General features: G+C 36.4%; 1 protein-coding gene and 1 pseudogene across 4 annotated transcripts in view; both read left to right on the forward strand.

Annotated features, from left to right (window-relative positions):
* Window positions 1-16,836, forward strand: part of TMEM135 (transmembrane protein 135) — a 247,629-nt gene that overhangs the window by 209,414 nt on the left and 21,379 nt on the right. For all 4 annotated transcript variants that reach the window (XM_023532485.1, XM_011363274.2, XM_011363273.2 and 1 more), the window contains one exon: window positions 13,176-13,217. In XM_023532485.1, the coding sequence (XP_023388253.1) occupies window positions 13,176-13,217 (42 nt within the window). The remainder of the gene's footprint in view (window positions 1-13,175; window positions 13,218-16,836) is intronic.
* Window positions 114-3,542, forward strand: LOC105294204 (annotated as a pseudogene).

Below are 16,836 nucleotides of genomic sequence, written 5' to 3' on the forward strand. Positions count from 1 at the left end.
TTCTATTTAGACTCCTCTTTATTTACATTTATGTCTAAGGGTAAATTTATACCAAATAATCAGTGTAAAAATTCAATAGAAAATTATATTAAGATGATCACTGGCCTGGGATCCCTTTCCCTTCCAGGATCCCCAAGGTTGATGTTCTCCTTCCACACTGCCAGGGATTCAGCTGGCCTGGCATGAGCCCCTGTCTGGAACCCTGGCTTGGCCCCCAGGTTGGAGTTGCCCAGAGCCTACCCTAAGAGCCACAGCCCAGCAGCAGTGGTAGTTGTAGTCAGGAGGGTCCATGCTTGTGATTCTCAGTGGAGAGGGAAAACAGAGATTCATAATGAAAACTGGCCCCTGTCGGCCACTGATTCTCCAAAGATGGACGCTGCCCCTTCTTGTTCAGAATGCCCCAGGTGAATCATCAGAAGAGGAGCCTTAGAGGCACCCTGCCCAGCAAGAGCCTGGTCAAATGCAGGCCTCAAAGGAGGTGACAGAGTCCAACTCTTACAAGTTTTTAGCTAGGAACAAGATTATTAACTACCCCACCATTATTAACCACAACACAAGGTGGTGGCCATCCCCAATGATTCCGATAGCCATAGCATCATCACAGCATTGACTGCCAGAGGAGAAGAGTGGAGGCAGTAGACCCAGCAAATTCATCCTTATCAGCTGTAGGGGAAACCCCACTTACCTTCCTCAACCTCAAGCCTGAACCAGCGATGATCCCAAGAGGACAGAAATGATTACTGAGACCTTGGGAATAAAGCCTACAGCTAAATATGTGAATCTTCCTAGATAACCTGGAGCCCTTCTTTGGCAGAGATGGAGTACAGGTGGCAGGCTGCACTCTCCACAATAGCTTGACCAATATCCAGTGGCTTGGAAAGATAAGTTCTGATAAACTGGGCTCCTGCAGCATCAAGCAAGAGATGGAAGGAAAGGAGAATTGTCACCTAGAGCAGAGTCAGGGTAAATTCGAAGAACTGCTGGAGCATCAACATTCTGGCAGGACTGTGTCTGAGCAGCCCCCATACTCTTACACAGCCATGATACAGTTTACCATCAACAGCGCTGAGAGGAAACACATGACCTTGAAAGACATCTATATTTGGATTGAGGACCCCTTCTCCTGTTTTAAGCATATGACTGAGCCAGGCTGGAAAAATTCCATTTGCCATACCTTTCTTTCTATGTTTGTTCAAGAGACATCTGCAAGGTCTCCTTTTGGACTATTTAACTCAGTGCCAATCGCTACTTGGCCTTGGACCAGTTGTTTAAGCTGCTGGACCCATGGTCTCCACAGTCACCCAAGCACTTGGAATTGCAGCAGGAATGACCCAATCCTGAGCTCTGCTGGAATGTGATCATCAGAACTGAACTCTCACTGGGTACACAGTGGAAGGTAAAGCCACTGCTACCCCAGGTCGGCTTGTACCTATGCCCATCCAGTTTTCAATGAAGCAGCCACTGGTGTTGCAGCCCTCGGTAAAGGTGTCATTGCCCCTGACAGTTTCACTCATGAGCTCAGAGCTTGACCACCATAGCAAGCGAGCCCGTATTGTCCCTAAGGTACTGCTGGCTGATGATGGCACAACCCCTCTGCCCACTGCAGAACTAGCGAAGAAGGAAAAACTCTTCAGAGAAGGGCTGTCTCCTCTGTTTCCAGTTCAGTCCAGCAAGGAGGAAGAAATCTAACCCAGGGAGGAAACCACACTTAGGGAGGCCCATCAAAGAAGAGAGCCTGCCCTTGGAATAGTGGCCCTCATGGTGCCTGTCTGTTAGAGAAGCCGTCTTTGTCCTGGGAGGACTCGTCTCACTCTCCGACTCCAGAGACCCAAGAAGTCCTACAGCGGGCTCAAGTCTCCAGCCCGGTGTGTCTCTGAAATGCTTGTGATTAAATGAAGGGAGAGGAGGGAGATGAGCCCATCTTAAAGGAAGCAGCACCTACATCCTCCCTGTGTGGATTAGCCTGAGCTGCTCTTCTCAGAAGGCCCTGGGACTTCACGATGAGCCACAGAGCTTGTTCTCCCCTCAGAGTCCTCTGCGCCTGCCACCCAGCTTGGCTGCTCCCAGGGAAGGGAGGACCTTTTAAGACACCCATTTAGGAGATGCTGCCCATCTCCTTCGCCCTGAGCAAATCTGCCCTCTCCTTGACTCCCGAATCCTGGAGGTCACACCCCAGCCCAAGTTGGGGAGCTAGATTTCAGCCCAGTATGAAGCCTACAGGGTCCCTTTGGCCCCCTGCCTGACTCCCTGGGGGTGACAGATCTCAGTACCACTCACACTGAAAAGTCTCCTGTTCTTTGACTCACTCCAAGAGTGCCTCAATTCTGAGCCCTTTGACCTCCGCTGTGGCTGTTACACTTTAGATATGTATGTATATCTACAAGCCAGTCTACCCCATGTCAGGCTCCCCTGAGCCACAGGTTGCTGGCCTTTGAGCCAACCATTCCCTGACAGAAGGCCTGGTTCTGGATACAATGAATGATAGCCTGAGCAAGATCCTGCTGGACATTAGCTTCCCTGGCCTAGAGGAGGACCTGCTAGGCCCTGACACCATCATTTAGGCTGAGTTCATTCCTGAGCTGTGGTAGAGGCCTGACCTTATCCTTGCCACTCAAGCTGTCCACTCTTCTGGGCACTTGTGTGGTTGGGCTATGCAAAACCTCTGAATAAGGACAGTAGGCAGGAACTGTCTACTCCTTTAGCTCCACCTTGCCTGGTTATGCCAGAGCAGATGTCACAGGATAGGTGCCTTCTGCACTGGACCCTTTGCATGCAACAAGGCCCTAGTGACTGGTCTCTTTGCCTCCCTGTACTCCCCAAGAGAATCTGATTCCTCACTCTTGCTATTAGAGCTGAATGGTGAGCATAGCAAAATGAAGGGTGAAAAGAGGTTAGAACTCCCCAAACTGTTTGCATTCAGTGCCTAGGAGTCTCTCACCTTCCCTGCTCCTCCTGCAAGGTGGCCCTTGTTGATAGTGTATGTTCTCCAGATTACCCTCTAATTAGAAATATAAGCTTATTTCCTTAGATCATTATCTAGAAACTGCTAGAAGGTTGGTAGGATGACAGGGGTTTCATTTTGCTTCTGTTCCTTGCTTTTAGTTCCTTGAGATGGGAGGACCTGTAGTGCATGGTTTCTTCAAGGTTCACGGTACCTGCCTCAAGGGTTCTTTACTGTAGGCACCCAGACAAGTGAATCTGCTTGCTGGAGTCCCTCTTATTCTCTCCCCGCCCCATGTTTCCAAGTCAGCTTTCCTGCAAGAAAAGTTCTGGTGAAAAGGTCTCCTGTAATAAGTCAGGAGTTGAATTGGGGGTGGAGGATGATGCATCTGAAGCAAAGAGTGTGGGTGCCCATATATGCACCCATGAGATGTTTCTCTGTTAATGTTCCTAATCGTGCTGGAGAAACTGGATTGATGAGGACTTGGCCCAGGGCTTGAGAAGGCTGAAGGGGCCCTGACCTGCCTGGCTTCCTTAGCTTGTACCACAGCTTTGCAAAGAGCCACCCCAGGCCCCAGCTGACCACATGCATGTGAGCCAGCTCAAGAACAGTACTCAGTAAAATCCAAGGTGGAAATAAAAGGATGATCACTGAAATTGTTAATAAATATTGAGGTAGCTGATTAAAAAATAAATTTCTTTAGAAACAGAATATTAAAAAAAAAAACCAACCTAGAATTGCTATTAAAAAAATGAATTCAAGAAACTTGGCACCCAATTGGAAATATAATTGCTATAAAATGGTGTTTTCAGTTACTACACAGATAAAAAATTATTTCTTTCAACATGTTTATGGAGTGACTTATGTGCTATGCACTGATGTAGGCACTTGGGATACATAATTGAACAATGTGAAATTCCTGAATGCTTTAGTAATTAGGAAAAACTCAGACTATACACACATGTTTATGCATATATGTAAAATATTAATATGTTGTAGGACAAGCCTATTTCTGAAGCCAGTACTAGAAAAGTTTTTAATTATCATACTTAAAGTGAAATATTGAAGTTATTATGAAAAAGACTAAATGATGGTAGGATTTGGGAGGAAAAAGGAAATTATGCTTTGAATTTCCTTAAATATAATAAACAAATGCGATTGATCTTCAACAATAATATACTTGGTCCGTATGGTAGACTGTGTTATTGTTCAGAAACCTTTGCTTCTCCCCTCTGGGGAAGCGTTATACTTCCTTGCCCTAATGACATCACGCCTGGCCTTAGATTTGCTTTGGCTAATGAAATATGAGTGGAAATGATTTATGTTTACTTTTGAGTAGAAGCTTTGAGTCATAACCTAGAGTCCTATATTTTCATTTTTTCTCTTCTCTCATAATCAACAGATCTGAATAGACACTTCTCCATAACCCTAAGGTCCCAAATAAAAACATGTAGTTGAGCCATAGCCAACTCTTGTTTGACATAGCGTGAGCAAGGAATAAAGTTTTATTACTGAAGGCCACTGAAATTTTATTCCTGCAGCATAACCTAGCCCAGTGGTTCTCAAACTTGAGCATGCATGGAATCAGATGGAGATTTCGTTAAAACGTAGATTGTATAGATAGTTGAGACCCGCTCGAATTGAGCAGATCTAAGGTAGGGACCAAGAATTTGTATTTTGAACAAGTTATCATCTGATGTTGATGCTGCTCCAGGGACCAACCACACTTGGAGAATCACTGGCCTAGTCTTTCCAGATGGATACAGCCTGTTAATTTATATTCCTGGATACCTTAATTATTTAATAAATGCTATAACAATAAAATGCAGAATATTTCCAACCTCATTATTAAAGAACTAAACTTTGTAAATTGCTCCTTTGATTTTTGGAGCATGAAACACAAAATGCCATAAGAAACCCTAAATTTGATGAAGTAAATTAGATAACTATGGAAATCACTATCATATTAGCCAGAGTCAAATCACCCCCCACCCTGCCTCCAATCTACAAAGAACAAAGAGTTTGAGAAAGAAACAGTAACATTTAATTGTGGAAGAAATTGCCATTCTTGATAGACTAGGTAGGAAATCTCTCTAAAAAGAAGGGCAGTTAAAGAGGGCATTGCATATAGAAGGACCAGGATGACCAAAATGAAACAGTTGAGAAAGTGTTAAATGTGTCTGAAAGTAACTAATGATTCAGTTTACTACTGAGAGAGAGATAAGAGGGAAATAATCTCATAAAATGATCTCTTCTTTCAGAAGTCCAATTTCTTGCCTGATATATAATAGGAGACACAATGAAACTTCAGTTCAGCACTGTTTTTTGTATTCACACATGCAATTGAGGTGCTTTTGGAATTTAGATTGCTAAAAGTGGCAAATTAACACCAAGGGTAGGCCTTATGATTGTCCAGGAAATTGTGGAGAGACTGATGTGAAAAAGTAGCTGTCGTGAAGAGGAGGTGGATAAGAAAAACCAGCATGGGTTCCTGACCAAAGTACACTTTCAGGCAAATCCTGTTTAGATAGGACATGTGGAAGTGAGAAACTGGAAATTGGTTCCTTTAAAACTATCCATGCTCTTATGTCCTTTGTAAAGTCTTTGCATAATATCAGTTGGAAGAGCTTTGCTCTCTCTCTTCATTCAGGTGATTTGTGGGTTCTCTTCTACAGTCCAAGATCCCCCTACTTCTCTGTAGTATTTCTTCTTCACAGTGAGACCTCAGCAGTCTCAGAGTTAGGTTAGGATATAAAATGATTTTACTGTTGTATGAAGATAGGTGGGACCAAAGTCTGTTTTCCCGTAGATCACTTAACCTCCCTGAGCCTTGGTTTCTTAATCTGTAAAATATAATAATCTCAGGTTACTTTAGCTCCAATATTCCATTTTTCTAATACCATCTATAGTCCAGCAAGATTCCAATATGTGTTAACTTGCCAATTTGTATTGTACATACCACAAGTTCATCATCTTTGAAGTGAGTGAAGTAAAATGAAGTTTTTGAAATGAATGTTTTCCTTTTAGAATTAAGATACTCTGTAGTCCTGTTACTAAGAAAACAATAATTTTCCAAAAGGTTCCAAAATGTTGTTTTTGCTCCATTACCTGGAGGTGAATATTTTATTTATTTTAGATTTAACCTTTGATATTAAATAAGTATCAATTTATGAAAAAGTAGAGCCTGATGTTATAGTTTTAAATAGTTGCTCATTTTGTTCAATATGAAAGCCAGTTGCCATATTATTTTAATGATATAGATACCAACATGCATTTGAAAATAAATTAATGTTGATTCAAGGATTCCATATAATTGAAAACATTTGTTTTAATCTTTTTCACAACCATTATAGGAGGGGAAAAAATGAAAATATATGCTAGTCTTGAGGTCTTTAAAAATATGCTAGTTCAGTATTGTGGTTATAATTTTAATATGTATAATATTTGTTCATAGCAATGCATGACCTTAAAAAGTTGCTAAGTTTTTTCTTGGATTTATATAAAACACCATTTTGATCTTAAATTTGTTTTTTTACCTATAGTTAATTTGTGAAGTTTAAACACATGACATTTCCTCAGGAACTGCAAATAAGCCTTTCGGTTTAGGTCCAATAGAACTAAAATCTTCTTTTACAAGTATTTAAAAGTTTGACTAATATTGATATCACCAATTCTTTTTGAGAGGGATATTCATTCTAATTAACATTTCTCTTAGAAACAATTTGAATGTGATTCTTGTTTCCTTAGCAATTGAAGACAGCTTGGAGCATGACCTTCTAGTTTGTATTTTAAAGCAAAAACAGTTGCCAGCCTGTCTAAATTTAAGGAGAAACCTGATTTTATTGGAGTTGTTACTGTAAGTTTGAATCGAAATGTTTCCAATTTATATTTAGGACACACCAGAAAAAAGTACACAATAATCATCTGGGGATTTACAATCAGACTTGATTACCCATAACTGTGCCCGCTTCAGCAACTTTTCTTTAGGTTCTTGAGAGCCGTATTCTGTTTTGTATGAAAAAAATTATTGTAAAATATTTATCAGAATCAAAAGTAGTATTTTTAATGCACTGGGAGAAGTCAGTATTTAAAGGAATCCAATTGAAATTTATTTTGAAGCTGTATAATGTATTCATGAAGCTAACAAAATAATCTTCCTCAAATTTCTTAATTTACTGCTATACCAACTTCAGATTTTTGTATTTTCTTAAAATAGGAATTTAACATTAGTTATTTTGTATTCTCTTATTAAGTGCCATATGCAAGCTGAAACTGAACTCTTTAAGTTTATTATTCAAACAACAGTCATCTTAAGAGGAAAACATATTGTATGTATGTAAACGATGTAATTTATTTTCTTTACACACCTCAAGTTCTGAGTAGTAAATTGAAATGATTGATTTAACCTATTGGAGTATACATATGTGATTAGGACACCGAAGATTTTTTAAAAACAAAACAAAAATGTCTGAAATTAATCTCATGTCAATCTTTTTTGATATCTTATGATAAACAAGTATCAATCAAAATCTAGCTAATATTGATCAAGTTTTAATTACTAAATTGTAACTGAGTATTAAGGTGAACTTCTGCACTTGAAAATGGATTAGGAAAAGTGGTTTATTATTTTATGTGGGTTTTTATAAATAAAAGAAATTTAACTTTACAGTAAGCAGAAACTGTATAACGTTGCACAAGTTTTCTTTAAAATGAAGATAACTATGAGTCAAAATTTGAGTCATTCTGGTTCTTTTTTAACTTTCAACTTAAAATTTCTATTTGTGTTCACACCACATATTTAGGTTTTAATACCAATGATTATTAGATAATTAGACAAATCAAACTTTTGAAGATTTAGCATTATCTGTAGCTATAATATATAATTAAGTTTATATATCATTCTTTTCTTACTCCCAGTATACTTGAACTTTAAGATATTTTCTTTTTTAAATAGTTTTGTTCACATAAGAATGCAACTTTTATTTTTGATACTGAGTTACTTAGATGATTGATATAATCAATGGAATAGAATATTTTAAGAATTATCATTGTGCGCTTTTAAATCCATCTTTATTTTTTTTGGCAGTCTTTTAGCATCTTTAATTGTGACTTTGCATATACTACCTTTCTCAAATCATTTAAGTAGATGCTGGACTAAAGAAATTTGAAGTACAGAGTAATTAAGCTCCTAGAAAGCACTAACTAATACAGGAAATTGTTGCTAGAACTTCTAGTTAAGGTTATTTTCACTTATTTGACATACAGATACTTTGCAGACACCTTGTATATTTTTTTATGGTCCGATATAGTATATAATTTATCTTTGCATTCCTCAAGTGATTGGCAGCACAGTGTCTTCTGTACATTAGGTGCTCAAAAAATGATTGTTGAGTGAAGAAAGATAGATGACGTAACATTTAACCAATATTTGAGTTTCCTTCTAACCAATTCAGTGAGCAAAAAAATACAAAAGATTTCTGAAATTTATACTTAATGAATTTTTTAAATGATTGTAATCACCTAATTATCCATGTTTATTGGGATCATAGTTTCAAAAAATTCTAGCCTAAACTGTTTATTTTAGTTAGCAATTTTATGCCTTCTGTCACAACTTTACAGCAGTATTAATTAGTAAAGTTGCCTTGTTTGAGTTTTACATTCTCTGCCATTATGTTGGTGAAATAAAGACGAATACCTTTTATACTGTTTAATCTGTTCCTAAATGTTCTATTGATGTTTTTAATTAAACTATACAAATAATATATAAATATATAGTTGTAAAGATTTAAAAATGATATATAATATAGAGAGTAAGAAGTTATATTCTTTTTTCATGCCTCTTCACCCATTTTACTTCAATAGATAGCTTACTAACAACTGTTTTGAGTTACATCTTTTGACCACTTTCTATAGCCATATGATTTCACTTGTATGTGGAATATAAATCAAAAAGTAACAAAGGAATAACAAAAACAAACTCATAGACAGAGATAACAGAATGATGGTTACCAGAGAGGAAGTGGGGTGGGGAGGAGGGTGAATTGGGTAAAGGGGGTCAAATATATGGTAACAGAAGAAAACTAGATTTTTGGTGATGAGCACACAGTAGAATATACAGATACAACATTATAATGTTATACATCTGATATTTATATAATATTATTAATCAATGTTACCTCAATTAAAATAAAAAAGAAGAAAAAGAAAAAACAACCAATTTGACCAAAAGGTATTCTTGTGGTGTGACAAATTCTAACCCCTTACAGAACAGGAAATCACCTATTATTAAGTCTAATATTGCTATAATTACATCGGGGAAGTTAATGCAATTTGATTAAAATTAGCAGCAGTTTGAATGCCTATAAATATATTTTTAAGGGAAAACATACAACAAAATATTTGATACAGCAAACACATCAAAGAGCTCAGATTCTTCCAAAAATGGTTTACTAGTGACATCTGCTGGTATAATGTAGTAGAGATAAAAGTATCTCATTGAAGTAATTTCACAGAAATTAAGCATAAGATAAAGAATCTTTGTAGGCAAAATTGTTTCTTTTACTATTACTAGCATTACACTTCTACTTGAAAATTTTTTTTGTCTTTGTGAGTTCCTCACATTGACATCTGACCAAGAATATTATTCTAGTAATAACATTAAGCTTCTTTATACTTTCTTGTACATAGTCTTAAATTCCAAGTGGAATTTGGAATTTGGGAGTTGTATATTTGCTGTTTTTTTACACTTGATTGTAGCCAAAAGACTGAGAAGCGATTAAGGTTTTTGATATAATGCTACAAATTCTTTTTTCTCTGTCTCCCCTGGCTTTGTTTTATATCGTACATAGCATATAACCTTGCAGATGTGGAAAGATTCAGTAACTATAGATTGAATCATACTAGTTATTTTTGTCATTTGCATAGATTAACTTTAATAGCAAAGTTTATGTATACATGAGTTAAATGCGTTATCTTTATGCATACTCTAAAAATGAGACAATATTAGAAGGTATTTTTATTAGGAGGAGAAATGAATTTTTCTTCTATAGAAATTTTCTGTACTATAGGTTATGCAGAAATAAAACATGTTCAGTTTTTGGATATTTTCTCTATCAACACTTACTGCCTCTCCTGAAACCCAAAGTGTTCCTCACTTCAGTAAATGGACATTTTATCTTTCCATTTGCTTAAACTGACAATATTTCAATAATTTGTAAATTCTTGTGTTTGCTCGTACCCCACATTCAGACCGTCAAGGAATTTAGCCAACTCTGTTTTTGAAATCTTTTAGAATCTTACCGCTTCTTTCACCTCTACCACTATGATCTAGTCAAGCCACAATCATCTTTCCCCTTGGAATTAGCCTCCATGCTTCTAACTGTGCCCTCCTGTAGTCCATTTTCCAACTAGCAGTCAAAGTGATTATCTTAAAATTTAAAACCTATCTTGTCATTCCACTGCTGAGAACCTTCCACAGTCCTTACCATGGCTAAAGGGCTCTGTAGGAATTGTAGACCACTCTCTCCCACCATACTGTGACTTCATTTCCTACCACCATTTCCCTTCCCTGATCTCTTCCAGCTGTGGTAATCTACTTGCTGTCCTCCTTACAAGCTATGCAGACTCCCCATCATGGGCTATGTACTTGTTCTTCCTTCAAACTGAAATGCTCTTTCCTCAAGTCACTAATGTTTCTGATCAAATTACCAAATTTCATCTTCTCAGAGAGGCCCTTCCTGACCACACTATGTAAAATGATAAAGTCTGGCTCCATCACTGTTTCTCCCCTTATTCTGTTTTGTTTTTTGCTATAGCAGTTATTATCAATGACATGTTTTCTTTTTCTTTTCTTTTTTTTTTTTTTATTGTATCTCTCCCCAACCTAGAATGTCAGCTGTGTAAAAGCAGGGATTCTGTTGTTCACTGTTACATTCTTAGAACCTAAATCAGTGCATACACATATTAGGCACTCAGTCAATATTTGTTGAATAAATCAGCGAGCCTTAATACATGAATGGAGAATGTGATTTAATTTACATTATAATAACAGGATCCATGGAATAGTGAGGTACCTTCTAATGGGGTCTCCTTGTATAAACTTTATTTTTATCTCATGCTTTGTTACATTTAGCACAGATTACAATAGTGTTTCATAGTTGGGTTAAGGCTCAGACAGTACTCTTGGTGTCAAAATGCAAGACACTATTACTATTTTAAAGGTTCTTTTTGTGAGAATAATTACTTTTTTGTTCTTTTGACATAGGCATCTGACCTTCAATTACATTAACAGACCTTATACACATGAATGGAAAAAAGAATAGCTCCTTTTGAATCCATGCTAAGACTTTATCAATATGAAGTGCTTCCCACAGGGTTCTGCTGAAAGAACCAAACTTCCATCATAATGAAATTGCAAATTCATTTGTATATGCCCTTTTATATTTGAAAGCTACTTTTTGATGTTTGGTCTGCAATTAGATTTATTGTTTAAGGTCACAAATATGCAATCCCAACTAGACCAAGTTGTCAGAATCCTTTATCTATTCAGCATTGTACAAAGATAAATAGCTATCTTTTGACAATTATATATTGAAGCCAAAATTTATTCCCAGTGGTATATAATCTTTTAATCAATCTGCTGCTTTCTGTTTTCCAGTCAATAGACTCCTACTCCCTCACCACACCTATCTAGAAATTACCCAATTATGAGTTTTAAATTACTGAGAAACACTTTCTTCAGATGAAAAAGATAAGTTTAATAATTTTAATGCTAGAATTTTCCCATGCACATTTTTAGCTTAACATATGAATTATTTTCTCTTTACCCTCATTCTTCTGAGAGTAGATAATTATGTACTATATTAGCTAAATTTTCTGGTTACATTTCTCACTATTTACATGACCACAAAGGAGATCATGTTGCTAATTGCGATTAATTCTTAAGTGTTTTAAAATATCTCTGTGCACTTGGATTAAATTCTTTTCTGAGATTTTATGTGTCCTCCATTAAAAATGTATATATTTGAAATTAAGATAGATTTCCTATATTTTTTGTGCATTTTTTGTGACTTTTTATATAAAAGATATTTAGAGAGAATTGCCCAATTAGACTTGAGGCTGTGCTTTTTATTCAAGAATATCCCATGTCTAATATTAATATATATTAGAGCATTATTATATCACCTATTTTTATAGTTTCTCCAAGGGATTTTGATACTAGATACCTAAAAGATTCTTTGGTACCTTGATCATACCTATACAGCAGGCCGTTTAGACCAGTAATGTCTGTCTCCATTTAAAAATATTGTTAAAATAGTTTTTGTAGATCTGAAAATCTTTTTTTTTTTTTTTTTGATTGCCATGTATTTTGAGTCTTTCCTCATTAAAAGGAATATACTCTTTTAGGAAGAGGTATAAGAGAAAATCACAGCTTCTAAATCAGCTGAACTTTTTTCCCCTTAATTCTGACTGCTATTTATTTTGTGACTTCTGGGAAGTTGCTGCCTTTGGGGGCCCTCAGCACAACTGTGAAATAGAGAAATACCTGTTCAGAGAGTTGTGATATAATTAAATGAGACAACACATATAAAGCCCCCAAACAATGCCCAGCAATGGTAAACACTCAGATATTATTTGGGATCCCTTTTCTTTGCTCTTCCCTTACTCCTACCCTATTCCCCATGCTATGTTATCTGATTGGGCTTACTCAGAAGTTAAAACTGTTGAACTAAACTTAAAGCCTTCATTTTGCCTGCCAACTCGATACTGCTCTTCATTCACTGAATTAATAATTAGGAGGAAGTCAGGACCTTGAATTGACCTATACATAATACCCAGCAGGTGTATGTGGCCTTTTCCTTCAGAACAAATTGCTTCCCCATGGTTTGAGTAAAATGAAGAATACTCCACTCTCAGCCTTCATTTTAAGTCTTCATGGAACCCTTAGAAGATGTTCTTGAATCTCTCTTCAACCTACAAATCTGAGAGTTGAGCCTTAAATTATGTTAAAGTGACATAAGAAAACCTTATTATGTTAATCATTTTGTGTAAGATGGCTTGCTTCATTGTTTGTTGTTCGGCCATTTGTACTGCTCTGATCATTGTCCTAAAAGTGTTTCACCTGTGAAAAATGATCATTTTCAGAAAAATTTTAATAGCTATTTAATATACTACTAATACTACTTTATATCTCAAACATATAATTTAATTATTGTAAATTTTTATTTCGTTTTAGGTGTAAAGATGGTTTGAAAGGATTTACATTTTCCGCACTTAGGTAAGTAGTATATCTTATTTACCTTTATGTTAACAGAATTTGTGAGTTAACTTTTTCTTAAAAAGTAGTATCATTATGCATAATTATAACAAGTTTTTATTGACTCAGTTTTTTAGCTGAAAGTAATTTTAGAAGTAACAAAAGTGACTTTCTGACTATTTCATTACAAGAAAAATTTGTTAGGTTCCCCCCCACCCCTAAAAATCAGTCAACAACTAATTTGGGGGCCTATGATGTGCCTTATATCATGGAATATTAGAAAAGAATTGCCAGAACATTCTTTTTAGGGAGCTTTGAAAGACAAAGCTACACATGAACAATTACTGGAAAATTGCTTAATGGTGTGATACCTGATTGTTACTGGCTTTCAGTTCTTGGGTTCCCCCAAACAGAAGTTTATAGGAAACCCCAGAAAAATTCCCAGACAAATTTTATTAAGTTTTTATGCTCTAGCACAGAGGTCTCCAACCTTTTTGGCACCAGGGACCAGGGCTCCTATGAGAATCTAATGCCTGATGATCTGAAGTGGAGCTGAGGTGGTGATGCTAGCGCTAGGGAGCGGCTGAAAATACAGATGAGCTTCGCCCACTTGCTTGCCACTCACCTCCTGCTGTATGGCTGGTTCCTAACAGGCCATGGACTGGTACTGATCCACGGTTCAGGAGTTGGAGACTTCTGCTCTAGCACAAGGGGGGCAGTGCGGAGAAAAGGAAGGTCCTCCCAACTGACTCAGTTTGGTTGGCTTTGTTTGGCTGCTTTTATAAGCTGGGGACAAATGGGTTTGCCCGAAAAGGTGGGCTTTTTGAAAGTGTATGGCTTTCTTTGTCTTTACATTGCCTGATAACCATGTTCACACCAGTGCTGTGGGGCAGCATGGTAGACTGCTCATTATTGCCACCCCAGAAGGTTGTATAGCAGTCAAACCATTATCAGTTCCGGATGTGAAATAGTGGTTTCGACATCTGTGTATGAAAGTAAATAGTTAGAAGAGAGATAATAGTCAGCTATTTCTAAATTTTTGTGTAAGGGGTGATGGGGTGGTGGCATTCTTGTGGTCAGCTAATCTGGAGTTCCTCCTGGCCATCTGGCATTCCCTCAGCCCTGGGCTCATGTCTTTGTGTGGTCATTGTGGGCTTCCTTACAGTAGGACTTTGTGCAGTGTCAAACACATTTTGGATTATAAGCTTCACTGGAGTAACTAGAGTCTTCTCTATACCTCAGAGCCCATGTCTTATCACAATAATTGCTACATGATAGATATGTAGAAATGTTGGTTAGCATTGTATTTTTGTAGTTCACCAAGTAGTTTTATGTAGATTAGAAAACTAAATTTTCACCAGTACACGGGATGGATGTTTTTATGCTCATGTGACATGATGAATCCGAGGCTTAGAATGTTTGAATAATAATTTAACATCATGTAATGACTATATGTACTTACTCCAAACCCATTGCTCTTCCAGTTCATGTCATAAATGTTACTTATTTTCTGCTCTAAAGTACATATACTAGATGCTTAGCAAAGATTAGTAGTGTGATATTTACTGCAAATATAGGAGAGAAAATTAGGGTGGGCTTTAGTACCAGGAGAAGGTTTTATATGATTGTCTTATCAGATTATTTTGAGGGTCAAATGAGTTAATGCATAAACAGTCTTTAGAACTGGGCTTGCCATCTAGGGCTCAAGAAGTGTTGACTATTATTGTCATTATTTTTTAATTAAAAATTTTTTCAATTAGAGTTGACATATAGTATTAGTTTCAGATGTACAACATAGTGATTAGATATTTAAATAACTTACGAAGTTATCACCCTGATAAGTCTAATATGCATCTGTCACTATATATAGTTATTACAATATTATTGACTATATTCCCTATGCTGTACTTTACCTCCCCATGACTGTTTTTATAACTGACAATTTTTACTTCTTAATCCCTTCACCTTTTTCACCTCCCACCCCCAACCCCATTCCCATCTGGCATCCATCAATTTGTTTGCTGTATCTATGAGTTTTGTTTATTTATTTGTTTATTTATTTTGTTTTTTAGTTCCACATACAAGTGAAATCATATAGTATTTGTCTTTCTCTATCTGACTTATTTCACTTAGCATAATAGGTCCATCCATGTTGTTGCAAATGGCGAGATTTCATTCTTTTTTAAGGCTGAGTAATAGTCTGTTGTATATATGTACTATCTCTTCTTTATCCATTCGTCTTAGGTTGCTTCCATATCTTGGCTATTGCTGCAGTGAACATAGGGGTACATATATCTTTTTGAATTCTGTCCTGCTAACTTACTGAATTAATTTATTCTAATAGTTTTTTGGTGGACTGTTATCTATGTTATCTATGTATAATATGTCATCTGAAAATAATGACAGTTTTCCTTCTTCCTTTTCAATTCAGGTGCCTTTTATTTTTTTCTTGTCTGATTGCTGTACCTAGGACTTCCTTTAAAAGTGGTGAAAGCGAACATCTTGTCTTGTTCCTGATCTTAAAGAAAAAGCTTTTAGCTTTTCCCTATCGAGTATAATGTTAGCCTTGGGTTTGTCATCTATGGCCTTTATTATGTTGTGGTGTGTTCTCCCTACCTCTACTTTACTTTTTATCATAAATGAATGTTGGACATTTGTCAGTTGCTTTTTTTTTTTGCATCTATTGATATGATGTATGATTTTTATCTTTCATTTTTTTTATGTGGTGTATCACGTTAACTGACTTGCGGATATTGAATCAGCCTTGCGTGCCAGGAGTAAATCTCACTTGATCATGGTGTGTGATCTTTTTAATGTATTGCTAAATTTGGTTTGCTAATATTTGTTGAGGATTTTGGCAACTATGTTTATGAAGGATATTGGCTTATATTTTTTTTGTAGTGCCTTTGTCTGGTTTTGGTATTAGGGTAATACTAGCCTCATAAAATGAGTTTGGGAGCCTTCCCTCCTCTTTAATTTTTTAAAATAGCTTGAGAAGGCTAGGTATTAATTCGTCTTTGAATGTTTGGTAAAATTCACCTGTGAAGCCATCTGGTTCAGGGCTTTTGTTGGGTGGAAGTTCTTTGATTACTGATTTGATTTTGTTAATAGTTCAGATTTTCTTTCTTCCTGATTCAGCCTTGGAAGATTGTGTGTTTCTAGGAATTTATCCATGTCTTCCAGAGTTGTCCGATTTGTTGGCATATAATTGTTCCTAGTAATTCCTGATGATTTTTTGTATTTCTGTGGTGTCAGTCGAAACTTCTTTTTCATTTCTGATTTTACTTTAGTCCTCTCTCTTTTTTTCATGATGTGTCTGGCTATAGGTTATCAGTTTTCCTTATCTTTTAAAAGAACCGGCTCTTGGTTTCATTGATCTTTTCTATTTTTTTTTATATTATTTCATTTATTTCTGCTTTCATCTTTATTTCCTTCCTTCTATTCACTTTGGGCTTTGTTTGTTCTTTTTTCTAGTTCCTGTAGGTTTAAGTTAGATTATTTCAGGTTTTTGTTTCTTGATGTAGGCCTGTATTGCTATGAATTTCCTTCTTAGAACTACCTTTGCTGTGTCCTATATATTTGTGTTTTCATTTTTGTTTGTGTCAAGGTATCTTTTGATTTCTTCCTTGATCTTGTTGTT

This window comes from Pteropus vampyrus, unplaced genomic scaffold (genome assembly GCF_000151845.1).
Source record: "Pteropus vampyrus isolate Shadow unplaced genomic scaffold, Pvam_2.0 Scaffold84, whole genome shotgun sequence".
In the NCBI taxonomy this organism is placed as follows: Eukaryota; Metazoa; Chordata; class Mammalia; order Chiroptera; family Pteropodidae; genus Pteropus; species Pteropus vampyrus.